This window comes from Lichenostomus cassidix, chromosome 1Ab (genome assembly GCF_008360975.1).
Source record: "Lichenostomus cassidix isolate B80296 chromosome 1Ab, HeHo_3.0, whole genome shotgun sequence".
Lineage (NCBI taxonomy): Eukaryota > Metazoa > Chordata > Aves > Passeriformes > Meliphagidae > Lichenostomus > Lichenostomus cassidix.
In genome coordinates, this window is record NC_139481.1 from 8,103,829 (window position 1) to 8,130,951 (window position 27,123).

General features: G+C 45.1%; 1 protein-coding gene across 1 annotated transcript in view; it reads left to right on the forward strand.

The window, feature by feature from the left end:
- Positions 1-27,123, forward strand: part of ABTB3 (ankyrin repeat and BTB domain containing 3) — a 176,406-nt gene that overhangs the window by 136,262 nt on the left and 13,021 nt on the right. The window contains exons 7-16 of the mRNA XM_085049691.1: positions 1,928-2,029; positions 3,117-3,210; positions 3,309-3,444; positions 5,034-5,254; positions 6,653-6,831; positions 18,180-18,285; positions 19,066-19,168; positions 20,902-20,983; positions 21,910-21,978; positions 24,610-24,723. Of these exons, the coding sequence (XP_084905817.1) occupies positions 1,928-2,029; positions 3,117-3,210; positions 3,309-3,444; positions 5,034-5,254; positions 6,653-6,831; positions 18,180-18,285; positions 19,066-19,168; positions 20,902-20,983; positions 21,910-21,978; positions 24,610-24,723 (1,206 nt within the window). The remainder of the gene's footprint in view (positions 1-1,927; positions 2,030-3,116; positions 3,211-3,308; positions 3,445-5,033; positions 5,255-6,652; positions 6,832-18,179; positions 18,286-19,065; positions 19,169-20,901; positions 20,984-21,909; positions 21,979-24,609; positions 24,724-27,123) is intronic.

Below are 27,123 nucleotides of genomic sequence, written 5' to 3' on the forward strand. Positions count from 1 at the left end.
TGAACCTCCCCAATTCATTGCTGTAGAGTGTTTGCTCTGAAATCAAATGAAAACACTTTTGGACAAGAACTGTGAATAATTATGGCGTGCAATTATAAGATGATTTGTGCACACCACAACCAACTGTGCAAATTGGGCAATTATGGCAAAAAAAAGGCAAATCAACCATGAGCAAAAATAAATACTCTGTCAGGTGCCTGCATAATTTTCTCCCTTTCACTTTGCAAATATATTTCCAAAAGTAGCCCCAAATGCTGGGTACCTCCCTCTTTGATTGCCCATCCTTAGTGAAAATGCACTCATTTCCAGATGTGCTGAGAAGCTGCAGTTTGCTCTGTACTCAATGGGACCTGTAGCTGCTCAGCCAGTCTCAACCTTAAAATCCTGTCCAGCCTCAGGTCTTTTGCAAACACTGTGTTGGAGAGAACTCTAACTTTAAAAAAAACCAAAAAGGAGCAAAGGAGTAAAACTGACTTCATTTTCTTTGCTGCTTTCCACGGACTGCCCCAACCAATGGTGGGAACCATGCTTGAGGAGGAGCTGGATGCATTCCCTGAGCTGTGGTCCTGCCCATCCTTACCCTCTGCTGCTCTTGCTCCACATCCCAAACCCCAAGGCTTGAACTGCTCAATCCTCTTCCTCCTGAACAAGCCCAGCCCCTGAGCAACCCTGTGTCCTTGTTCAGAGGCTCCTGTGGTGTCCTTTGAGCTCTCTTTTTGGCAAATCTGGGTGGTAACAGCCTGGTGCTGGTGCAGATCTGGCAAGCTCTGGGATCTGCATGGGCTCTTCAGATTTTGCCCTCATCCCTGTCCTTGGGACTGAGGATCTGCTTCTAGCAAAACGCTGCATGTGGTGCTTGGAAATGTGAGCTGCTGATATTTAATGACTGGCCCTGCTCCCTGTATGGATAAAAGTACTTCAGACAAGGCAGTGAAAGCAGAGCTGGCTGGTGAGGCAGAGAGATGGTGCATCTTTTACTCTGATTTTAGTCCTCTTCTGAAGATCAATAACAAGATTTTGAGTTTTAGTGTCACACTCCATCTGAGTGTGCAGTCTCGAATTGCAAACGTTCATTAGATTTTACCATCTCTCTGAACCTCATCAATATTAATACCCCTCCATCTTTAAGACAGGGAAACTGAAGCAAAGAATGGTTATTCATCTTCCCCAATGTCTACATTAGAGGCACCAGGCACTAAGGCATAGGAAATGGAAGGAGCAATCTGAAAAATAGCATTTTGTTTTCTAAGGATTTAGTTTGCATCTCTTTTAACTGTCACCACCCAGCACTTCTAGCTCAACTCAGACAGGAGAAGGCAGTAAAAAGGAATTTTCTTTAAATATTTCTGAAGTGACACTCTAACCCATCAGTTCTCAGACATTTTTTTCCCCTCTGGTGAGAGAGGAGGAGCCTGGAAGAATGCCTGCAAACTCCAGGGTAGGGCTTGTGATGTGTCTTTCATGACAGCAGTGACAAAAGTCATACTGATAAAGTGCAAAGAAATTTGGCTGGTCCTGGAGCAATCCCAAGACCTGGGGCTGTTGATACATGGTCTGGTGAGGTCAGTGGGAGTGGTCCTTAGCTGTAAGTGTCCTGATCCATCCTTACTTCCCCAGTGTGTGCTGTTGTAACCAGCTGTGGATGTTTTGCCCTTGTGCAAAAGAATCTGGTGGCCAGTGGTTTAGATGGAGCTACAGTAGTTGGTAAAAGACTTCATTTGGTAAGAGCTCAATTCAAGCTGTCAAATCAGCACAAACAGTTTTAATACTGAGAAAAATTTTGCAGGAAAAAAATGAAGCCAATCATTTTATAAAGCACCTTTCCCAGGTTCTCTATTTCGCTTACTCCCTCACATGCCTGGCTTTCAGGCAGGTTGAATTTTGTTACATATAGCTCTTTAAAAGAATAACTTTAATTTGTTTATAGGTTGTCAGTACTGCTCATAAATACCCATCCGTCCACCCTGAGACCCGCCATTGGACAGCTCTGACATTTGCTGTGTTGCATGGACATATTCCTGTAGTTCAGGTATTATTGTATTTCCCTACCTGCATCTCATTCTTTTTTTTCTCCTCTTCAGTTCTAATTACATCCATCTCAAACCAGCATCCTCTTGTCATACTCATATTGGTTACTTCTGCTTCTTCAAGAGTGTACTGATACATGATAGATTTAAAAAGTGAATATGGTGTTCAAACCTTAACCAATATGAGGCTTAAATAGGACAATTTTAAAGCAAAGTTGCACCAAAGAAAGTCTGACAACTCCTTGTGCTCCTTCCTGACCACTTGTTTTATATGTTTGTTTATTCATTCATTGCTCTTTCTTACACTATAATATTCTAGCAAACACAAAACCGCTGCCTTGGTGGGAGAGAGGTGCTCCAGAGGGAGGGAATCCCTGGCTCTCCTTACCCCACCCAGGTGTCGTGTGGGATGTGCTGGTTCTGTGCTTTGGCATCTCAAAAGTTGAGAAGGTTTATTCTTCAGAACAGCTGTGTCTGTGACACACTCAAGCACCAAAACTTTGAAGGCCTCAAGACAGAAATGGCCAAGAGGGGAGTTGGAGCTCAGGCTCCATCCTGCTCTCCTTGGCCACTTCTGTTTTCAGCATTGTTGTCACTTACGTGGAAGTGTCCCCAATGGAGACCACAGCTATTGGACTCGTTGCTGCAATTGGTTCTTAAGAATTGCCATTCTTTTGGCCATGTCTTCATATAAAAGATGGAGACAATTGAAATCTGATCCATTTTTGGATGGTGCTGGTCATCTAGAAGACCATGAAGGAAGGATGCTTGTTGGGCTAATTTTCTTCCATCTCCAGTGCATTACTTCCTGACACTGACCTTACCCCATTTCCCATTCAAAAACACTGGGTTACACTTTTTTGGCTCTGAAGTTGGACACTGGTGTTTCTGGTGTTTGGCAGCATAAAATGAGCGAAAAAAGGAATGAATTTGCCTCTGTGAAACAATGGGCAGAATTTGCATGTCACGTGTCTCCATTGTGTCTGGTTTGCAGATAACAAGAAGCATTAGATTCTCATTTGTCACTGTTCATGAACTCTGAAGACTGTGATACCCCCAGTTGCTCTAAATGGTGAATTTTCTTTCTAGCTGTTGCTGGATGCTGGAGCAAAGGTAGAAGGTTCCTTGGAGCATGGAGAGGAAAATTACTCTGAAACTCCTTTACAGTTGGCAGCAGCTGCTGGTAAGGGCTTTCTCCTCCCACTGTAACAATTCCTCTGTGGTTTAGGTGAGCAAATACTGGATTTTAAAAGATGTAAAAATGCATCTCTTGCCTTGCAGGAAATTTTGAGCTGGTCAGTTTGCTGTTGGAGCGAGGAGCTGACCCCATGATAGGAACAATGTACAGGAATGGCATTTCCATGACTCCACAAGGTGACATGAACTCTTTCAGTCAGGCTGCTGCACATGGACACAGGTAGAGTGGGAACAAGTCTAGTGGCATCCTTCAAGTGCTTCTTTTTTGCCTGGGCATCCAGTTTGAGCAGATGGGTGACATTTCTGCATGAACAATTGAACATGCCACCAGCTGAGCAGAGATGTAAAGCTTTCTGCTAGCATGTGAATTAAACCAGTTGGTGGTACAAGCTGCTTTTTGATACCTGATGAAAAAAAAAGAAAAGGAAGGGGACTTCTTGTGGTGTGGTCAATGCAGTGGCTGTTAAATGGCAGCTGATGTGACAGAAGAAAGGAATGTGAAAGACATTCCTTCTGAATGTCCTGACATATTTCTAAGGTTTGAGTGATTTGTATCTGTACTGCTACAGCCTTAATTTCTGTTGAGTAGAGTTTCTGCATCTATGTTTAAAGTCCTGTGTGTCTTAATGTTGTTTGTATGCTGCAAATTTAAAAAAAAACCTACCGAAATGAGCACCTGGCATGCATGGCCTTGCAACACTCAGGAGCTGACTGCAGTGTAATGAATCAGTATCATGATCTTCACATTCCTACTTTTCTGATTGTAGCCATCCAGAGGAACATAGATACAGGTTAGAACAGCACCTCCCGTGTGTTTGCTTAGAGATGAGCTGCCAGTCTAACACCACGCTCACGGCCTGTCAGGGTGGGTTCAGCAGCTCTGCCCAAGCCTGCAGGGATCCTGGGCACAGACAGGACACTTGGGGTGGTGCAGTCTCACACTCACCCAGTGTGCATGGGAGCCACAGGCCTGAGGGGAGCCTGGGGCTCTCCTTGCCTTGCCTGCTGGCTGTCCCTGTCACAGACTCTGACTCTTCTGTTCCTGCCTGGGTAACACACACACCTTCTTCCTTCCCTCTCTGCCCTAAATTTGTTTGGGGCACACCATGCTGTGGTTTAAGCGGTTCAGGGGGGACACTGCAATGCAAGGAGGGTGGGCTGGGAGCCAGCGTGGTTTCTCTTCTCACAGCTGCAAAACCAGGGGAAACTATTGAGGTTGATAAGCGCAAAGCTGAGAGCACAAAGTCGCTGAGTCTGGGCTTTGTTATTTGATGGCCCAGCTGGATCAATGGCTTTGTAGGGTAGTCCTGGCTGTACTTGAACCTGCCCTGACTGGCTCTGTTGAATGTCTAGCTGCTCTAGCTTTCCCAGACTGCTTTGAGTGTGAATTGAGTGGTGGTGCTTTCAGCAGCTCCCTTCTCAGGTGGCTGCCGTGGTGGGAGTCCCAAGAGCTTGTCCAGAGACACGTTGGCCTTCCCTGATTGCTGGAGAAGTCTCGAGTCACATTTAGCTCAGTCTTTGTTCCCACGAGATGCTGCCATTCAGGTGACATCTGTGCAGTTCCTGTCACAACACAGTGACTTGCAGATGTGTGCCAGGCAGTGCAGGTGGGCTAGCAGGAGCTGTGCTTGCCTTGGCTCTGCTCTCAGCTGGTTCTGCCTTTAGCTGCAGTAATTTCCTGGGTAGGTGTCCTAACTTGCTGTGTCACAGCAAGTATGCCCAGCGCAGTGAAAGCCTGACCACTGACTCTGCTCTCCTTTCCTCTCCTCTCTTGCCCTCTGTCCCTCTCTGTCACACTGTTATGGACAGGAATGTGTTCCGCAAGCTGCTTGCCCAGCCAGAGAAGGAGAAGAGCGACATTCTGTCTCTGGAGGAGATCCTGGCCGAGGGCACAGACCTGCCGGACGCTGCGGCCGCTCCGCTCTGCGCCAGCCGCAACAGCAAGGCCAAGCTGAAGGCGCTGAAGGAGGCCATGTACCACAGTGCTGAGCACGGCTACGTGGATGTCACCATCGACATCCGCAGCATAGGTCAGTCCTGCTGCTCCCTCTGCCTCCTCCAGGGAATGGGCACTGTCAGGACACGAGCTGCTGTTTGAACTGACCAGTCACATCTTCCTCAGCTCGTTTGGATAGAAGGTGATGGGAGATCTGATAGGTTCCCAGCCCATTCCAGCTCCACAGCATACCCTGTTCAGGGCAGTGGGGTTTTTCTGCAGGACACAGTGGTTTCCAGCAGGAGCCATCTGCACTGCTGCATGGCAGTGTGGGTAAGGCTCTGGGGCACTGTTCAGCTGTCATGGGCCACCTCCAGCTGCTTCTCTTTTACACTCTGCTGTAATGCAGTCCAGCATTAAAATAACTTTATTTTCCAAGACTCCGAAGGCAGGAGCAGAGAGCTGACTCCTTGGTATGCCAGCTCTGCCAGTGAGGGACTTGAACATCATACCAGCCTGCTGGGAAGTTGCTTCTGCCTGTGGGGAGGATGGTTGTGTAGCACAGAGGGAAATCGGTCTGGACTGTGTATTTACCATCCCCATTCATCTGTTCACAGGGAAAGAGAGACCCAGGTGCCTGGTGTGCCTCTGCCTGGGGCACTGCTCCAGCCCTGGGGACATGGGGGGTGGGTCAGGGTGTGCAGCGGGCTGTGCAGGCAGAGATCTGGAGGTGAACGAGAGGAGAGTGGTAGGGGTGCTCTCCAGGCATTGAACATTTCCTGTCGGGGAAGGAAAACCCTTCACTTGCCAAACACCAGGCTTGTATTTCCTTCCACTGGGTTCTGTAAGAGCAGAAAGTAGGTCACCTCCAGCCTCATGCCTGCAGAGCTACATTAGCTCCATGTGCTTTCTCACTCAGTGCATGGGAGCAGCTCCCTTTAACTTCCTGGAGAGTGGTTCTGCCATGACAATCTGCTTGAAAGGGCTGATCTGCTTAACTCACCCCGTGCTCTTTAGGGAAAATATTAATGATCAGGAGAAGACATGGGGTATCACTTAGAGCATCTTTTAATCTGAAGACCACCAATTTGAATGCAGGTAGGTAGTGACCAAAATCAGGGTTTTTTACCATGTAATGGCTCTCCAGGGCCACATTCAGACAAATGAGCTGGTGTAAATCTAGTCTCCAAAAGGCTTTTGCAACGCAGAACACCACAGCAATTACCACAAATTGGCAGTCTCAGCAGAGAAGCTGAAGGCTAGATGAGCAGAGAGACCACAGCCTTCTCTTAGCATTTGGAGGAAAGCCTCTGTGCATTAGCTCTGGGATGCACTGATAACCATCAGCCTTCTCAATTAGGGATAAACAGGAATTTGACTTCTCGAGTTATTTGGCAGCTTTTGCTTAAAACCTTAACATGATTAAAGGTAAAAAAGCAGAAGGGCACGTCCTTCCCTGGAGCTGGGAACGAGCTGTGTGCTGTGTCTGCAGGTGTTCCCTGGACTCTGCACACGTGGCTGGAATCTCTGCGCACATCCTTCCAGCAGCACCGCCGGCCCCTCATCCAGTGCCTCCTCAAGGAGTTCAAGTCCATCCAGGAGGAAGAGTACACTGAGGAGCTCATCACACAAGGGCTGCCTCTGATGTTTGAAATACTGAAGGCCAGCAAGGTAGGATGGATTCTGTATTTTAGAGGAAATCAGCCTCATACCCATCCTGCAAGACACGAATGCTGGCAATGGTATTTTGGAATGGCTCCCCCAAAGGTTGTTCAGACTGCACAGGAGTGTTATTATCTGTATTATGTATCTCAGGTTTTTTCACAGTGGAAGCATGGGTTATAAACACACAAGCTAATCACTTCTCCTGCTATAACAGCCTAATAACAGGTGCTGACAGTTAGCTGGAGAGACAGCAGAAGCTGGTGCATAGTGGTGAAATTGAAGCCAAAAGGGTCACTGCAGTGTGGCAAGAGATGTTGATAACCAAACCAACCCAAAGAGTAACTTCACCCAGCTTTTTTAAAGGACCATACAACAAAGTTGACATCTGTGTTTACTTTGGATTTCTTTAGCCTGTCACATGACTTTCTCTTCTCTTCATGTGGGATTTGGACTCTTAACCTGGTGAGGAGAATGGTTTCTACAAGCACAGAACAGGATAATTTTTTATATCTTCTGTGTGAGTGTACTTGCAGCCTCCCCAGATTTATTCTTTCAGCTAAAGTTTTCTTAGCCAGGCAAATCAGACTAACAAAACCTTTCCAAGGAGGCACCACTGGGTATGCAAGTACAGTGGCAAAAGGGATGATCATGGGGCTGGCAAGGAGAGGAAAATGTCTTAACTAGTGAAGAATTTAGAACTTGTTATAACCAATAGTCTCTTGTCTACTGGTCCTCTTGCCAGTCAGTCACTGCCAAGGAATGCCCAGTCAACTTTTACTGTTACCAGGAAATCATTTTAGTGATGAAAAGCATCAGAATTATTTGATCGCTGTTCTTTTTCCTTATGCACCACAATATGTGTTGTTATCATCTTCTAATTGTTTAACTGAAAGTAAGGAACTTTTCTCCCCCACCTCTGTGTGTGAACAGCAAGGAGCAAATAATTTCTAGCATCTGAAGCAATAGCCTAACTAATATGGAAAGGGGAGAGGTTCTGGTATAGGCATTCAATACTAAGATATTCCAGACTTGGTATAGCCAATTATGGCCTACATGAACTTATTTCTTGTATCTTGATGCAAAAGGGGGCTTGGACTAGAGTCCTGAACTAATCCTGAATATTTGTTCCACCATTGTTCTGATTTTTACTCCCATGAGCCTTGCCTTTGCCATTAGTTTGTATTGGATGGGTATTTATGGAGAATATTTGAGGTGGGTTTTAGGGAATTGTTCCAAATCCTTGGATTTGTAGATTTCCTGTTTTGTACTCACATGGGTTGATGTATGTTTATCCAGAAACTACCAGCAAAGTGCTGTTTGGTTTGAAAGCTGGTATGAAACTAATCATACTGATGGAAACTTAGCAGAGGTTAAGTTTAGGCCTTGTAATCTAGGATGAGAGGTGACTTTAATTGCTTTTCACCTGGGTGGCTGAAGCCTAGGCCAGCAATCATCATTGAAATAAATAATTTACATAGCATTATACCTCTGATACCTCTAGGTCTTCCACAGTCTGCTGTAGACCTGGAAAAAAATAAGACTGCTACCTTCTACCTTGGGGTCACTTAAAAACCTAAAATATGGAGGGGTGAAACAACTGAAGTATCACAAAACCCCTACAGAACAAAGAAGAACTCTGTGCTTATGTTTAAGCCTGCCCCTGGGCCTGGGGGAACTGCCTGTCTTCATGCATATTCACAAACACACACTCACACAGTGTTTCATAGTCTTAGAAAAAATAATTAATCATTCTGGGACACTGTAAGGGTTTACAGATTGTCTGCAAATGTTATGAATTATTGTGGCAGTCTTGTCCAAACGGCCTCTTACAAAGCTCTCCCAGACAGAAATGAGGAAAGAGACTATGCAACCCTTTGGAAGGAATCTACATAAATTCATTTGCAGGAGAATGAGCCAATAAAAGTTCTCCCTGGTCACTCCCTAGAAGGCAGCTGAGGAAAGCTGAGATTTAAAGGATCTTCTGTTCCCCTTCTCTGGAAGGGCTGAGAGCAGAGATTTTTATGTATACCCACAGAATGGAAATCTCCTTTAAGAGGTGCAGAAGGACCATAACTGTGCTTCACTTCCCTCTCTCTTGACAGCAAACTGTAAAGCTCTGCATTTTGTAGAGCTGTGGAGAGAGGAGCTTGATTTGCCCACATGGACATCCTCTTCCCTGTGGGCTGGAAACTTTGAGAGAGATTACGACTCTTGCTAACCATCACAGTCTGGCCCAGTACATTTCCTTAATGAGTTTTTCAGGGCAAAAAGTATAAAATAAGCAACTAGGAAGCACAGAGCCACTTAGCAGTTCTTGGCTGATGTAAAACAAGATGTCCCATTTGCTACATATTGTGATGCTCGGTATATTTTAATTGCATGGCAACTTGCACCTAATAGAAATGGCATTTTGAGTTCCTATAAATAGTTCCAGCTATCCCATAATCTCAGAACAATTTACTAATATTAATGAGTTGAGACATGGAAGAAGATCTTATCCTCCCTGTACCAACAGGGAAACTGAGGTAATTAAACAGGCAGATTTTCAGCATCTCATAGAGTGACAGTCCCAGTCTCAGAAGCTGTGATAACCTGGATAAGCAAGACAGCAATTCATAGTTTTGAGTAATTTGGCCAGAGAAACTCCCCAAAAATTACATGGGAACATAGGGCAGGTGTCAGGGTAGGAAGCAAGCTTTTAATGTCTTCACCTTCTGCTTTGCAATGTTGTACAAAGTGTTCTTGCAGGTTTCCAGGCCATGCCAAACAGACCAAATGCTACAGATATGAAAATATTAAAGAAAATGTAACCAATGCCTACGAGAACAGTGTCAGATAGGAGGAATCCCTTTGGTCTCACAGATGGTTTATGAAATGCCTGTTTCTAGAGGGTACAGATGTGAGGGTTTATGTGGGAGCTCTGGTGTCCTCTAGGGTGGCAGGGTGGCACTCCATTCCCGTCTGTGTGCTGGGATGCTGACAGTAGAAATAAAAACAAAAATCTGCAGAAGTCCTGATGCTGCAACACAGAACAGCAGCAACAATTGGTGAGTCAGGCAAAACTGGCTGAGCTGAAGTCCCTGGGTTTATTGCCTTTCTTCAAGCTGTGAAGTAAGTGGGGGAGAACCGTGTAGAGGTTGCACATGGGTTGTTCAGTGCTGCACTAAAGCCCTGGAGGAAGTCTTCCAAAAGCACAAGGGAAGGTTTGATACCCCCAGCTCCTGGTGGCTTCCAGTGGGATGGAGCTCTTTCATTTCCTTTCATCCCCTTCAATGTCTGTATTGGCTGCACCATGGAGAATTGCATGGGGAGTGGGGAAGTTGCAGTATTTCCATGCTGGTGAGGCAGAGCTGTGAGAACAGAGAATCACTCTGCAGTCCCTCCCTCCACAGTTCCTGCTGTCCTGCAGTGAGTGTGGGTCATTAGCAAATTAAACACCAGGGACAAAGTGCTCTGGAAAAACATAACATCTGAGGAAAAGACATGGAGGGATCAGTTTAAGGCACTCTGCTGAGAGCAAGCAAAACTCAAACCGGGAAAACTCCAACACTAAAAATGTCAGTGACACATGATGGTTTTGAGACACTGGATGGGTAGGAAAGGCACTGCTATTTAGGGATGCATTGATTCTCTTTGGAAGACAAGCACACAAACATAACCTGCTAGAAGTTGTTTGGACAGGGTTGTGCAAGGCAGAAGCCAGAGAATCACTTCTGGGAGTTAAACTTCACCTGCTGTGTAGAGCACAGTCAAATCCCTCAAAATTAAAATGATGCTGCAGATCTTGTTATGGAGGAATGACAGGAAGATGCACCTTAATTCCTGCCTCTTGGTGGCTGTGTTGTGCTCTTCGCAGCCAGGGGAAACTCCCCCAAATTCCTCACTGAAAGCTTCCCTTTGCCTCCAGCTGGGGTTGATGTTTGCATTGACTTTGAGCTGAGTTGCCCACCTGCCTCGTGCCAGAGGACTGTATTTGCCTGAGGAGTGGATATACCTGAGGAGTGGCCCCCTCAAACAGAGGCTTGTAAAAGAGCTGTGTGGAAGCTACACCCACATCTGTGGGCTTGTAGTGCCTGAGGTGAGGCTGGCAGGTCAGCTTTTCTGGTTTTGCAGATTTTCTTGAGGATAAAACACTGTGCAGAGATGTTTCTTTGTCCTCTGTCTGTGAAAATCCTGGAGCTGTTCAGTTTGATCTTGACAGTTCCACAATCTGAAAAGAGACTCAAAACCACAGCCTTGGAAGTTAAACACATCTGGCCTTTGGAGGAGGTTGGTTTTAGGTTTCCACTCCAGGGCTCTGCATAAGCTTGAATTGTCATTAAATCACCCAGCTCCATCCATGGAGATGAGCCAGCACCATTGCCAGTTGTATGAGGTCATGAGCCAGTTTCATCCACTGCTTTTTCTGCCTACAGCAATTTACATTAGCTTGTCCTTGGCCTCTTTTTTTGAGAAAATGTGCAATTCCAAATAATTTCTCTTACAGCTTTCTCCCTTTCCCCCATAGAACAGGTTAGGAGTTATTTGCCATTTGTTTGGCTCCTGTGTGGCCATGCATTGAGCACATGTCCTCAAGCATTGTCTGAAGCTCCTAGAGGTGCTTCACACCAGGAAAAGTTTGCTTAGGTCTATGAGTATTCCTGCTAGTGTATTGCCTAAGACAAAATCAGCTTGAGAAGCCATAGGAGATGCCATACCTCCATTGCATTTTGCAGCTTTCTCTTCATCCTTCCCATCCATTTCTGTCAGTGACAACATGTTTATTTTATTTAGTTTATTTTAAAATTTAGCCCGTTAGTGAGGTGTTGGGCAGCTAGGCTTGTTGAAAGATGCAGGAAACTACTTTGCAAAGATGTTTCCTCAGAATTGAAAATTCCTGCAGTTTTCCAACCTTTACAAATGCACCTGTAGGCAGCTGAAGAAATGTGCAGGAGTGCACAGGCTCTTTTGGAAGGCTGAGCTGTTTGAATAACAACCATCAGTTATCGAGAACAAATAACAATTCAGAACAATAACCAGTTTTAAAATTCCAAAAGGATTTGGGCATGTGGGTAGCTTGAGAAATCTAGCCTATATAGTTTAAAAGCTAAAGTACTCTTTCAGCAGTAACTTCTCTATTTGGAAACTGAAATCTCTTAAAAGGAACGTTTGGGGTGTTTTTTTTTTAATGTGTGTTTTCAGAAATAGCCTCTGTCACAGATGCACTAACTACTGAAAAAGTACTTTCATATCTCCATCAAACAGAAAGCAGCAGGAAAGACTGAAACATCTGCCTGTTGTGTTCCAGGAAAACTTACAGAAACTGAAGCTTGAGATGAGCATTCTGTTTGTGTGTTATTGGGTTTATTTTGGATTTGATTCTTCTACAACAAATGTTGGGAGAGGTTCCTAAGAGCATGTCAACAGACTCAGCTCATGCATCTGTTCTGCCAAGACCAGGCCTGGTGGTCAGCAAACATCAGTGTTCCCCTGGGTCTGCATGTGACCTAGAAAGTGGCACTGGAAGACAAAGGAGCTAGAAAACTCCACGTTTTTCCATTGCTTCATGATGGGCTGAAATGAATGTTTGAGATGAGCTTCAGTGAAGCTGTGTTTTGTTGTGTGAAGCCAGACTGCCCTGTCCTGCAGGAAGCACTAAGGGTGGAGAGGAGAGGTGAACCCTACCCAGCACTGGGGCAGGCACTGTGTCATAATTGTGTCCCAGGGAAAATCTTCCCCTGGGAGAGTGCTGTGCATATTTCTTTTACCTGGAGGTGATCAGGAAAGACTTCTCTTTGTCTTGTTGATCTACTTTTCAACAGAAAATTTGAGGTTTTATTGTAACGATGGGTTTCAGTAGGTTTCTCACTCAATATTTTACCTCTCTTGAAAAAATTAATTTGAAAATGAAATATTTGGGCTGATGACTAAAATACTTCAGCTGAAGAGAAATGAGGAGTTTCCACAGAGGGGACAGACACACCAAAACCTGCACTACAATAACTCTGAGGACATCCCAGAACGCTAAAGGGTCTGCTTATGGATCCCATGGAGTGGCTGTGTGTCATCTAGTGCCCAACCAGCACACGGGGATTGACCTTTTTGCCGTGGCTTTGTAAGGCAGGTGTCACTGCTGTCCAGCAGCTGCAGAGATCTGTAACATTCCCCTTGTCACCTGTAGTTCTTCTGTGTCTGAACAGTTCCGAGTCAGGCGGAGCCAGGTTATCCACACGTGCACCTCCTGCATTCTGCGGGTGACATGCGAGCGCCAGGTACCGAGTGGCATGTTGGTGACACCCTGCTAACCCTGTCCTGTGCTTTCATAACACACTTGCAGCTTCATACTAACACGGGTTTGACTTTTTCCCTACCCTCTGCTACCTTCTGAAATGTTCCCTGCCAGAGGCAGGAGCAGTTTCTTCATTTGCAATAAATGAATGCTGTGGATGTGACACCTGCCCTTTTCTGGGCTCTCACCCAGGGATTAGACTGTGCCCGGGGAGCTGAGCTTTTTACATACAATGTACAGCTGTGATATAAAGAGCCTTTTGAAAGGGAGGCTTGGCAGCTTTCCCAGAAGCAGCGGAAGGGTCCGTTTGTGCCTTACCTGTGATTAATTCTTTTCCGGTTGTGTTTGCAGTGGAAGGGCTTAAGCCCAACACTAACAAAACCCATTTTGTTGCACAGTTCACTGCCTCTAACTGTAGCTCCAACCTCTGGGGCTTCCCTACCTTTCCAGCTGCTGACTAATATTAATTATGTGTGTGCTGCTTAACCATCTAGGAGTGACCCTCTAAAGTGGCATTTAATCAGTTTTCAGGCATTTGGTAAAAGTGAATTATGCAAGAGGAGGGTAGCAGAAACACCCATGCTAGGATGGAGAAGCTTCTGAGGTGGCAAAGAAGGTCTCAGAGTTTGAGGGTTCAGGGATGGGAGTCAGCAAAAAAACTGCTCTGTTCCTTCACTCATCATCATCTTTTTCTGGGAAAGGGAGCATAAATGGAGCACCTCAAGGGTATCCCAGAATGTCATGGATGAGTCCTCAATGGGCTCAGGGTTTCCTGACTCTCCCATTGCTGGAACAGCTGTCGGGGACTGCGTGTGAGATGGGTGACTAGAAACAGCACTCCTGCCACTCTGCTTTGCAAGAGAATTGGACCCCCAGCATTCTCAGGACCAGAGAGGGAAGATATCTCTGCCAGTGTCCCTGTTCTCTGAGCAGTGTGGTTTCTCAGCTTGCTGGGGAGATGTGTATTAACAGGCAGACACCAAGCCCAAAGAGTAAGTGTTACTTTTTGCCTTAATGTGGTGAGCTTTTGGGTTTTGGTCTGTGTGGTAGAGGAATTTGAGGGCCTGGCAGACTTAAGTTAAAACAGCATTAATGGAGCTGAGCTGGTGAGGATAACATCAGTAGAAGAAAACCCCAAAATACTGCTTGGGATTTCAGAGGTAAAGAAAAGAAGCCTGACTTGTTTCCACTGTGGAGGGAAGCCATGTGGAGGTGGTAGGGAGTCTCTGGGCTTGAAGGGAGAACTAAGCAGTGGGGTTTGAGCAATCTGCAACACAGAGTTTGGGGCACAGACACAAGTCTTGCACAGGTACTGGAGGATATTGGCTGTGGAAATACACAGCTGTGTCCAGGACCTTGTAGGGACACATCCAGAATGGCTGTGCTGTGTTGATCTGTGTAAGCTGGAACAGAGCAAGCTCTCCCAGGCTATGTGCTGGAGTCTGGAGGTGACTTCCCTGAATCCTGCTGTAGTCCTTTGTCAGATGGACATTCAGGAAAAAGTATCCCTGCGCTCCCCACCCAGGTCTTCACCTCTTCTCAGATCAATCAACTAGGCATCCCTGGTCCAACAACTTGAAAGCCTCCAGCTTTGCTTCAAAAGAATTTATGAATTCCCCTCACAGTTCAAGTGCATTCAGCAGGACTGGGGAATTCCTTTAGATCTCTGCTGAAGAATGCTTTTAAGTCAGGGGACTGCTTGTATCTACAAAGCAAAGTTGCTTGCTCACCAACCAGCTCGCTGCTGGAAGCACCATCTCCCTCAGAAGACTCACTGTTGTTCCCTGTTCCCTCTTGCCTATCTGTAAACTACCCCATGGCTAGGTAAATATTTTTATTCTATCCTGTGCCAAGCTTTCTTCCCCCTCCCACAGAAGAAGATGTGCTTTGGCTCCCTTTGAGTGCAAATGAACGCCCATGTCTGAAGGGAAGCTGGCCTCACTCCAGCTGTCAGCCTCACACATCCTGGCACAGTGTTCTCCAACATCAAACTTTAGCAAGAAAACAAACTTTGGTTTGCTCCTCCAGTGTTAATATTGCTGCCCACAGCTGCTGCAGTGAGCTCTTACAGCTGGGCTTTTGCAGCTAGGTTGATGGGATGAAAGGATAAACAGGGAAGAATTATCCATCTTGGTGCTCAAATGGGAGCTTTGAGCCCCTCAGTGTGGGCACTGTGGGGAACATCTCCTGTCTTCCAGAGCAATGCTTGTGTCCCGCAACATGGACTTCTGCAGTTGTTGTCAGGTACTTCACAGAGAGCCCAGGTCCTCCAAGAGCAGGATTTGGCTTCAAAAAGCCATTTTTCCCCAGCCATCCAGCTGCAGATAAAGCATCTCTTTTCCTCTCCTGTTTCTACCTGGTTTATTGGTAAAAGTCAGCAGAGGCACAGTGGGGAGCAGTTCCAGGGCCACAGCCCTGTCAGCTTGGCTGTGTGCTGGGGAGTGTGGGAAGCAGACTTGGTGTTCTGCAATAACTTACCACTCCCCTCCTTGCTGCTGCTGGTTAGCAGTGACTCTAAATCAGCACAGTGCTCCAGCTTTCTCACTGAGCACATTTTTTGGCCTTTGAGTGGCATGAGATGAAAGTATTTCATGTTATTGACAGAAGCCAAAGGTCTCCAGCCTCCTCTCTGCCAAATGAGTGTTGTGCACTGGAGGTCTGAAGCCACTGTCTGTCTGATGGCCCTGCTTTCTTTGATGTGTCCACCCTAAGGTCTCTTTTCTCTCTGTCCCATCTCTGTTCCATGTCTTGGGGACTTTAAGCATCTCTCATGTGAATGTATCGCATCTTGAGCTAATTAGAGCTTAGTTTACACCATTTTTTTTCACAGGCTTTTGGGCAAAGTGACTTTTTAATGGTCTGGTATTTGCACACCACAGTGTTTTTGGTGACCCAGGGAGCTGCAGCACCTGTGCAGTGTGTTCAGGCTGCCATGGGATTGTCTGCAGGCATGGTTGGAGTCACTAGCAGGGGTCCCCTTGTCCCACTTGGCTGGCTGGGTTTGGCCCATCCTGCCCTGGTCTCAGAGCAGCTGCATGTCCTGGTCCATGGTGCTGTGCTTCAGACTGGTGAGTTAGTTCTCCAGCTCCTAACAAGGCAGTGTGAAGTCAATACCCAGATTTTCCATCAGCACACTCCCACAGGCACCCTGCAAGGAGGAGCTGCATTGTCTTTATTGATGCATGTGTGTATTTCTAAAAAGCTGTTGCATAGGCACAGCTGTGGCTGGGAGTGATGAGCTCATGGACCCCACTGCAACCTCAGTGACACAGACAGGACCTGTGACCCTGGCAGACTGGGGAGGGGCTGTCAGGAGCTCTCCTCTTCTTTGCTTTTAGTCACTGCAGGTAAAGGTGAGCATTGCTCTTCCAGTTATGCCTCTCCAGAAGCTCTACCCATGGAATTGTCTCCATGTTTTGTTGTATTTTCTGACTGGTGGCATCTGCCAGCTCCAGCTGGGAGCTGCCCTGCTGGCAGTCAGCATCCCTCCAGACACACTCCTCCCTGCCTGACTCAGCCCTGCCGCTCGGCACAGCCCTTCCCAGCAGAGAAGAAATTGCTCTTTCTGCCCTGTCTGTCTAAAGCTTTCCCTCCCAGCCCTCCCAGCAGCTGAGTCACTTCCTTCTTTAAATCTGGCCTTAAATCTTCCTTTTCTCTTCAGCCTGTGATTCACTCCCTTTGTGAAGTGCTTGGGGAGGATGCTGAGCAGTGAGATGCTCCTGGGGTGAGACACCTCCTTGTGTGAGAGCCACAGCAGTGAGCCCCTCTGAGGGCTGAGCCCTGTGCCCTGCTCAATGGTGTCTCTCAGGACGAGTATTTCTCTTATCTTAGCATTTCTTTCAGTGCTACATCTGACGTGATAGCAGCCAAGTGCTGCCTGCGGGCGAGTGTGTGTAATTTCCTTTGACATCAGCATGTGCCTGTGAGGGAACAGCTCTGCCCCTTCCCACCCTGTTGGATTAGATTCAGTGAGGGAGTCATTACAGCATCTCTGCCACTCCTCCTTGTCACTCGTGGGATTTAAGGAGCACGTCTGAAATGTGCTTTCCTCAGAGCAAGGAAAGCTCCAATTTCTGCTTCTAAAGCCTGGAGATATTTTTAGTATAACATCTACACTCCTCCAATTTTTATGTTATGATTTTTTTTTGTCCCTCACCTGCTTATTTCTTTGGCCTTTTGTCTTGTCCAAATTGTCTTGTCTTTTCACAGTTTCCTGGTGTGGAGAGAATCACCAGCCAACAGGGTATTTAAAAGATGTCACCATGAATTAGCAGTGTGGCACTGCTGAACTTGTCTAGACTTGCTCCGGTTATCAGCAAAGTGTGGGATAAAATTTGCCAAAGCTTTTAAATCCTGCTTTCATCTGGGACTTAGGTAGTTAAGCATTAAATCCATTTTACTACCCCTGCAGCTTAGGCATACAAATACTCAAGGTGCTTAGGAAAGCATCCTGTGGGTGCCTTGCCCCCAGAGCTGGGGCAGAAAGGGGCCAGACCTGGTTTTGTGAGGGTCTGGTGGCTTCCACAGGACAGCAGTGCCCACACTGAGGTTGAAGAGCATTTAAGAGCATTAATTAATATTAAACATTTGGGATGGCTCTGGTGGCTCAGTTACTCTGTAAGGGAAAGCTCTGTTTGTGAGACTGCTGCACTTAGAAATGTGTGCAGCCTGTGCAGCTTGATCTGTCTATAGCTTGGCTTTCCTAAGATGTGACCACTGACCATTTTCTAAAGAGCAAGAAAAAAGTAATTTTCCAGTACAGCAAGTATGCAAATAAAGTGAAATCACTGTTGTAAAGGAACTTTGTTTTTGCTGAGGGGACGGGGCTGTGGAATTTTTAGGCAAAGAAGACGTGTCATCCAAGGAGAAGACTTCTTCATTTAAAATGATTTGTACAGAAGACATAGCAATCAAGCAAATGAGAACTGCAGTTTCTAACAAATGCTAATAATCGTAAGCTCTGATTTTTAATAAAGCTTCAGCAATCACATTTTTCACCTTCAAAACAGGCAGCTGGTTGAGAACAGCGTAACATGTCCTTTGCATACTGATCCCATGTTGCCTATATTTGTTTTCTTTTCCTTAGAATGAGGTGATCAGCCAGCAGCTCTCTGTCATTTTCACTCATTGCTATGGACCCTACCCAATTCCAAAGCTCGTGGAAATTAAGCGCAAGCAGACCTCCCGCCTGGGTAAGTGGGACTGGGAGATCCTGGTTGGCTCTGCAGGGAGAGCTGGTGCTGGGCTGGTGCTTGAGAGGGCCACAAGTCAGAAAATCCTGGATTTGAAAGACAGAACTAGAAAAAGGAAGGGCCCCACACTTAGCCTGAGCTAAAACTCCTGGTGAAATCAGGAGGGTGGTGAGGTATGTTTGAGTGGGGCTGTAAATGTGCAAAGGTTGGTCTGTGTTGATTAGGCTGTGATCCAGGCTCTGGCTGGTCCAGGGCTCTGTGTGCATCTCCAAGCACCCTGACTGGCTGCAGGTGATGCTGCATGGCACTGCCCTCCCAGCTGGGTCAGCAGAGCCCTGGGATTGGAATGGGACTGAGAGAAGACCAAGCAACTCTCCATACCCTGTTCCCCTTGGACAGAGCTCCTCACCCAGGGAGAGTTGACCTGCCAGGGTCTCAATGAGCACAGAGCCCTCCAGCAGCTGCTCAGCTGCACTTTGCCCTGGGCAGCAGAGCTGGCAGGCTGTGCCAGCAGCACACAGTGGGGATGGCTGCTGTCACTTCAGCAAAGGTTGTCACACACTGCAGAGCTTTGAATTCCCTTTGTCTGAATTCCATGTGGTTGTCTGAGGGGCTTCTGTCTCAAGCTGTCCAAAATAGCTTTATTTTTTACTCATTAAAAACAATATCCTTCTATTCTGTTGCTTTCTTTTGTCAAAACAGGAAAATATTCAGTGTGTTCATGACCTCTTCCAAATTAAAGTTATTGGCTTTTTTGTTTCCTTCTTTTTGTGATTCTAGATCCCCATTTTCTTAACAATAAAGAGATGTCAGATGTCACATTTCTGGTGGAAGGAAGACCATTTTATGCACATCGAGTGTTGCTATTTACTGCATCACCAAGGTAAAATAGAGCTACACTTTAACAAAAATAGAATTTGATAGTGTGGGTTTGTTAGGGGGGGTTATTTGTTTTGCAGTTCTAGTTCTTTGAGGGATAGTGGCATAATTGTCAAGTTTTTCTTAATCAGAGCCTCTCCACAGCTTGTTTCTGGCTGGTCTGCCAGACATTTAACAAGTGCTCCTGTCACTAGATTTTCACCCAGTGAGTGATCCATGCATCTGACTGCATTCCACTGAGGCACATTGACATGGTGCTCGTTGCTGCTTTCACTTCTTGACCATACAGGAGTCTTAATATTTTGATTCTTAATAATTTGTCTGGTGGAGTGGCTAAATCCTGCCTTGCCTCAGTGCAGGGAGTCTCCAGGAAAAACAAGCTACTATCACACAATTCATTCACAGCATTTGACAGCTTTTAAATAAAATTAAATGGCTGTGAAACATATCCTTCTGTACCCAAAGGCAGTATTTATAGTCTGTTTCCTGTGCTCAGAAGGCTGAATGTGGGTTACCCACCTCAACCCAACCTAAAAGTTGCTAACAAATGCAATTTGTATACAGCCATGTAATTCAAAGTGTGCTTTTAAACAGATCTAGCTGGCCCTCCTTAACAGCTTATTTCAAGATGTGGCAAGGACAAATCACTGAGTTTGGATAACTTTAGCAGTATGGGAATTGATGCTAGTTGTGCTGCCAGCCCAGAGCACAAGGAGATTTGCATAAAGTAACTGCAGTGTCTGACCCTGCCTTTAATTAAGAAATGGATATTTGGGGTTGGAGCTTCTGGGTAGATGTATAAATATGTTCCAAACTCCAGCTTTAAGCCTACAAAATTGTGTTCATTATAGAGTTTGGCACTAGTGAAAGCAAATAAATTGTTATGTGTGTTTTAATTAACAAGATGCAGTCATGATATGGAAAAGGTTACCATCCAGCAAATGCTGGTCTGGATAGATAAGCCAAGCTTTGAGCTGCTGCTGGAAGGTCAGATGGGTTATCAAAGAGAGGAAGTACAAGGGCAGGTGTTTCTGGCAGCACATTTCCCTTTTTCACCTTCTGATCAATGGGAATATCTAGTTTTGAGAAGTAGATTGTTACGTGTGTATATATCTAACATAAGTCTGCAATCATTAACTAAAAATGTGTGGGTTTTTGTCCTGAAACTTGTGTCTGAATTTCAGGTTTTGATAATCAGAGAACAGCAACCTATCCAGTTTTCTCTCCTGCCTCTTCTTACACAATTGTACTGAGCCTACATAGTAGCATTAAAAATCTTAGTGTCATTGTTTTAATATTTTGTTCCAAAACATTTTTTAAAACAGCATAATGGGCAGAAGCCAAAATTTATCTCCTTCAAAAAAAGGAAAATGTTCAGGTTTTAAATGCTGCAAATCCTTGTAAAAATCATGTTGCTTTCAAGAAAAAACATTTGGTTTTGTAATAGGCATAATTACAGATTCTGACTTTCTGAAGTACATTTTATTCTGTTGTTATATTAGATGTGTTTTTCAAAAATTTCAAATCAAAATTTCCTAGATAGAGGCTTCTGTCTTTTGGTTTGAACTTTATATTAGTGTCTAAATCTTGATTCTTTTTGGTGACAAATCCATTCATTTCAGTATCCTGAAATGCAAGAGTTGTGCTGTCATTCCACTGCACTCCTGTACTGTTTTTGCTGTCCTTCTTCCCAGAGATAATTGGGCTGGTATTTCAATTTTGCTCCTTTTTATTTAGGTTTAAAGCACTGCTGTCTAGCAAGCCCTCCTCTGATAGTACTTGTATTGAGATCAACTATGTGAAGTACCCCATCTTTCAGGTACAGTTGTCACACTGAATGTGAATGGAGCTTGTGAGAGGAACATCATGCATGCCCTGCCCAAATTACTAGATATGTGTTTGATAAACCAGAGTGGTTTCACCTCTGTTGGTGCACTGCAGAGTGCTATTGATTGCAGTGTGCCCCAGCAGATCCAGCACTGTGCACTTCACCCACATGGGCTGTGCTCACACAGCACTGCCTGGCAGCACACAGCACTTGGTTCACCTTTCTGCAGTTGGCTCTTTCTGTATTTCATGGGCAGGTCTGGGAGAGATAAACTTTGTTCCCTTCCTTAGCAGTGTTCTCCAATCATTATTTTAGCCATGAAAACACACAGTTTGCTCTCCATACCTGTAGCATGTACATGGAGATGTTTCCCTTTATCTGAGCTGGAGCTCAGGCAGTTCCATGTATCGACTGCTGCTGCTGCAAATCATTCCCAGCTGCCCACAGGAACTGTAGGCTCCCTGCAGAGGGATCTTAGCTGGCTTGCATTACAGTGCAGAGCCTCCTCCACCTCTTCCTGATCATCATGCATGCCCACACAGCTGGATGGAGCTGGGGTGCCTTTGCCAGGGAAGGAGTAAGGGAGTAACCATTAGATATGCTGTATTTGCCTGAATCAGTGGTGTGTTAATGTACTGGGAAACACACTGAAAATTCAGAAGGAGTTCAGTTTCCTGCAAACTGTTTGAAGCTCACCAGAAAGTCCAGACAATTTGAGGGTGAGGGTTGAGACGTTAGACTACTTGTGAGAAGGAAATAGTGAACTTTGCAAAGAGAGAGAATAACCAACTATATCTTGGGGCCAGTTTTACCTACAAATCCTTGGTGTTAGGAGAGCCTTAGGTATTGCCTTCACTGTCCCCTGTTCCTCTATGTCTTGGATTGCTTTTTATAAACACTTGTTTGTTTTCTTACAGCTGGTTATGCAGTATCTCTATTACGGAGGTGCAGAGTCACTCCTGATTAAAAATAATGAAATTATGGAGGTAAGAGACATTTATTTAATTGCTGACTGATCTGTGTACCATTCACCTGAGGGTATGTGGCCACTGGGCAAGACATGAGCAGTCCTGTAAGAGCAGCAGTGCCTCACCCAGAGTGCCCAGGGTGTCTGCACTCCTGCAGGAGACTGGGGGACTTTGCAAATACCTGTTAGAGGCAAAGCTGGTGGTGCCAAAATCTGGAGCCAATTTCCAGCAGCATAGTGTTCCATCCTCCCTATCTCAGCATCATTAAAAACATCCAGTTTGGTTCCTCACATGGGAGAATTCTTGGGCATGTGTTGGGCTTTAACCATGAGGGAAATCCACTGGAGACACAGTTCAGTTCAATTTCAAGCATGGGACTGTGAAATTTTATTAATAAAACCATAATCTTTTCCCTGAGATACAGAGACTTCTTTACCCTTTCTCACTGGATGTAAAATACCTTTGCCTTTTGCAAAATCCAAACCAAGCCTGCTGGAGCTGACTGAACCTTGAGTGTAGCCACACAACCACAACCTTATGGAAATTAAGTCATCCTACTCCAAATATTGTGTGCCATCACTGTCAGCTGTGATCAGCAAAACCACTCCAAATGTATAGAGCTAGGAGGTATTTGAGCAAATTCTTGGTAGTCATTCAGGGAGTTTTCAGGCAGCCAAAAAGACTACAGGTCAGTAAATAGTAAAATCAGAGCTACTTAAAGAGCTGATAATGATGAGTGTCTGATAATGGAGGGTATTATTCTGTATTATTTTGCCTCTGTGACACTGTCTGGTAGCCAGAGGATGGAAGTGGTCAGGACTGAAATTATCCCCCTCCAGTGCAGGCAGTGGATTTTTAAGTTAACGTTCCCACATCGACCTTCTGAGCTATATAGGAAAAGTTCATTAATTCTCTATTTCACTCAGAGTTTTGAAAGATCTCCTGAATTTCTAACCTTTTCTGAAACAGGGAATCTTAGACTAGGCAGTGCAGTGGCTTTATAGAAATGTGTGTGTTATCACCTAGGCTGTCAAAAAGCTTGTGCTGCATTTCAGCTGGCAGCTTGCTCTACTTTTGTGACATCTCAAAACTTCTGTGACTCCAGAATGTGTGACTGATTGATTGATCTCTTGATAACAGATCTGGCCATGGTTCCTCACAGTTTAAAGTAATTACAAACCAGCACATGACTGCTTGAGCCACAGAGGCAGCTGGAATAGGATTTGCCTTTATCTTTCAAAACTGCATTTAGTAACTTGCCTTATTACAAATATGATAACAAGAAGCACCAGAAATACTCCACAGAAATCTTCGCTGCAATTCATAATTGGGGCCAGCTGGCTGCTATCACATCAGCACTGCAGATTTCCAGCACTTGGATTTATTTATGGGATTAAAGTAGAGCTTGAGCAGACTGCATAGGAGAAGTCAGAATAATGTCATGGAAGTTTCAGGGTTTTGTTTGTTCCCCACTGCAGCATGAGAGATTCACAGGTTAGCTTTTTGTTATCAGTCCCAGATGATAAGGGCTGTGTAAAGGCCTGGATACCTGAATCAGTGCTATTTAAATACCTGAACAGCTTGGCCTCAGGTCTGGCTGGGTTACAGCAAGGTGCCAAGCAATAAAGAGCCCCAACCTGCTTTCTAAGGCAGAGCAGAGAGCCAGGGACAATCACCTGCCATGCAAAGACAGAAAGTGAAATGACTTTCCCCTGCTGTAAAAGGACAGAATAAGGGCAATAGAGGAAATCTTAGCACTGCTGAAATGAGTTGGAGAACTCAAAATTCAAGCCATTTTCACCCCACAGGCATGCAGAGATGCCAAGGCAGTGCCAGTGCAGGCAGTACAGCCATAGGGGCAGATGGACAGCCAAAGAGCGAGCTCAGCTCAAGTGCTGGTGGCAGGAGAGCTGTGCTAGAGCAGTGACAGACACATTCCCATGAATGTTAGCTGGGCATTGCCTCACAGAGCTGGCTCCACCTCTGTGCACTCAGTCCTTGCAGTAACATGGGCCCAGACAGGGTTTCAGCTCCCCTGGCCTGGACATTCCTCACAGCTGCTCACAGGGTAGGACAAGGAGCATATGGAGATCTGAATCCATCCCCTTGAGCCTGCTGAGGTGGCAGATTTGAGGTTTATTGTCTCTCTAGATTAAGACTACCCAGGATGGTCATTATCTGGTTTGAATTCCTGTATACTCTTGGTGCTGACCTTTCTGCTAACTTCCCCACACCCAGCCCAGGTGCTCTGTTTCACTGAGAACTTGGGGAGCAGTTGAACCAGTACTTTGGTTTTTGGGGATGTATTTGCAGGCCCCTTAGTTCAGAGTCATGTTTGCAAAGTGACAGAATATTCTTCAAGCCTCTGTTTCCTTTTTCACCTGGTCCCATTCCAAAGTCAGCAAGTAGACCTGAGCAGCCTTTGGTGTTCTCTCTGTGTACATCTTCCCATAGTGTGATTTAGAAGGGACTGCAGAGGGTTAAAACAACCAAGCAATCTTCTCATTCTGACTTCTTGTCAGTACTTTCATGCTAAGTGAAGAAGGGGCAGAGAAAAAAAATATAATGAAACAGTAAAGAGGCAAGCTCTGATTCTGTATCGTTCAGCAGTTTCTGACTATTTTTTTCCATGCCTTTTGTTTTTTTTAGCTTCTCTCTGCTGCTAAATTTTTCCAGCTTGAAGCTTTACAACGACACTGTGAGATCATTTGTGCAAAAAGCATTAATACAGAAAACTGCGTGGATATTTATAATCATGCCAAGGTAAAAATAACTGCATATGCTTGCATGTTGTGTGTCTGTCATCATCCACGTAGGTCAGTTTATAATAAGTAGTGAGATATATATAGATATATATAATATACTTAGTACGTTTGCAATGTGTTGAAGATTTGTCATTCATTTACTAGGACTGACTGGTTAATAGGTACCTGCTGTAGTGACAATCCAAAATTATGTAAAGTACAAGGTGGCAGCTTCTCAGCCCCTTCCCTGAGTGGTTCAAACCCAGTTTGAGTGTAGCACTGTGTGGGAGACACATCCCTTATTCATGGCAACACAAACTGCTGAGCTGATTCAACAGGAATCACCTAAGTGAAGAAGACACCTCTGCTTTCACCTTCCAAGATGCATTTTCCCATTTCCATTACCTGTTTCTTCCTGCCTGAAGCCCACTGGGGTGATAACACTCAATGCTGGTGACATCTTGTCAATATATAAAAATACCAAGTTGTGCAAGTGCAATGGCTCAGAGCCCTGCAAGGATGGTAATGAGAATTTTATGTCTTGGAGAGTTTCTTATTGGAATCAAATTATATACTTAGCTTGTGAGGTTGCCTAAGTCATTAGACATAAAAGCATGGCATTTCTTGTCCTGGAAAACCTATTTTCACGCACTGATGGAGGTGGTTACCACATTGATTAGTTTCAGTTTTTTTCCTCCTCGTGTGTAGTAGACAGACTTTCACTTGGAAGATGGAAATGACACACAAATAACTGCAGTGAAATATTTTTCATGCATTTCTTAGGAAATTTTTTCTCTAACTTACATGGTCTGTACGAAAGATAAACTGATGCATTGTGACATGGAGGTTTGATTGAACAGAGTAATCCTGCAGATTGCTTCAAACCCCTGCAGATTTGACCTCCATTCCCATCATCAGGTGTTTCCTACAGAGAATAGTAATGTTAGGTCTTCATGTACAGATAACATGTAATCAGGGTTTGAAATAGCACAGAGTTCCACCTATAAAAATAAGCAATGAGGTATATCTGCAGGTCCATTTAACGTAATAGAAAAAAATTACAGTGCAAGAATTGTTTGAAAAATATTTGATTTGTCTTCTGGCTCATGTGGGAACTTCTCAATTTGTATTACTGTTAGTAAAATCAGTAATTTTGGTTTAAAAGCACATTTTCTTTTATTTATGAAATGGGGTTGTTATTTATATCCTGATTGAAGCAAATTCTTCCATGGAGCTTTAGACCTGTCTGAGTGACTTGTACGCTGTTAATTCTGGGACTGAACAACCCCAGTGGCTAAATCCAGCTCCTGGTTTGCTTATAAGAGCCCCAACCTGCAAGTTATTTGTGCCTGCATGTCCCAGTGGAGGCAGTGGAAATGGGGACTTTGGGTGGGTTTTACAGCCACAGTCAAGGTGGCACTGCTTGAATTAGTTGGGTTGGAAGGAACCCTTAAAGGTGATCTAGTTGGAATCACCCTGCCATGGACAGGGACACCTTCCTTGCCCTGGCTGCTTGGTGAGCTCATCTGCCCCTGCAGGACCTGGGGCAGTGCTGAGACCTGCCCTGCCAGAGAAGAATGTGTGAGCAGCTTGGCCCAGAGACACGTGGAGCACAGCCTTTGTCATCAAGACTGAGAGAAATACATGCTTTGGTGGATGGTCCTGTGCAGGGCCAGGAGTTGGGCTTGATGACCCTTGTGGGTCCCTTCCAACTCAGGATATTCTGTGATTCTGTAATGTGCATTTGGTCATATTCACAAATATTTGCCTATTTACAAAAGCTGAATGGAGAGTATTAATATCATTAATATCCCTATGGACTTTCCATTTTTAAAATTGCAATCATATAGTTATGGAATATCAGCTTGGAGGGGACTTCAAAGATCATCTGGTCCAACCTTTCTTTGCAAAAATACAGTCTAGACAAGATGACCCAGCACTCTGTCCAGCTGAATCTTAGTGTTCACCTCTGCTCTGGGGAGATCTTTTCAACGACTGATTGTTTCCATTTCTCCTCCAAAGAGTCCTCAAAGCATGCAACTTTGCATGACAGCTTTCTGCAGCCACATGTGCCATCCTTGCTAAGAATGGCATTCTTGAAACTTGGTCTGTAATGTTTTCCCAAACCTGTAGTTTTAGGCTATAACTTCTAGCATGAAATCATGGGTCTGGTAAACTCTGTGGTAAAACTCCCATCAATTTCCAAGGGAGCAAAGCTTCAGCCCATGGAATTTTGTTTCCCCAACAGCCAGGGTCTTTTAACATGGAATTATTATGAGAATCATCAGCCTAAAATACTGTTTGATTAACTCCTTCCCCTCCACTCATTCATATCTGTAAGTGTTACTGTGCCTGTCTAAAAAGGTTTAGCTTGTGTATTTGCTTTTGTGCAGCTCTTATGCACTGTATTTGCTGACTG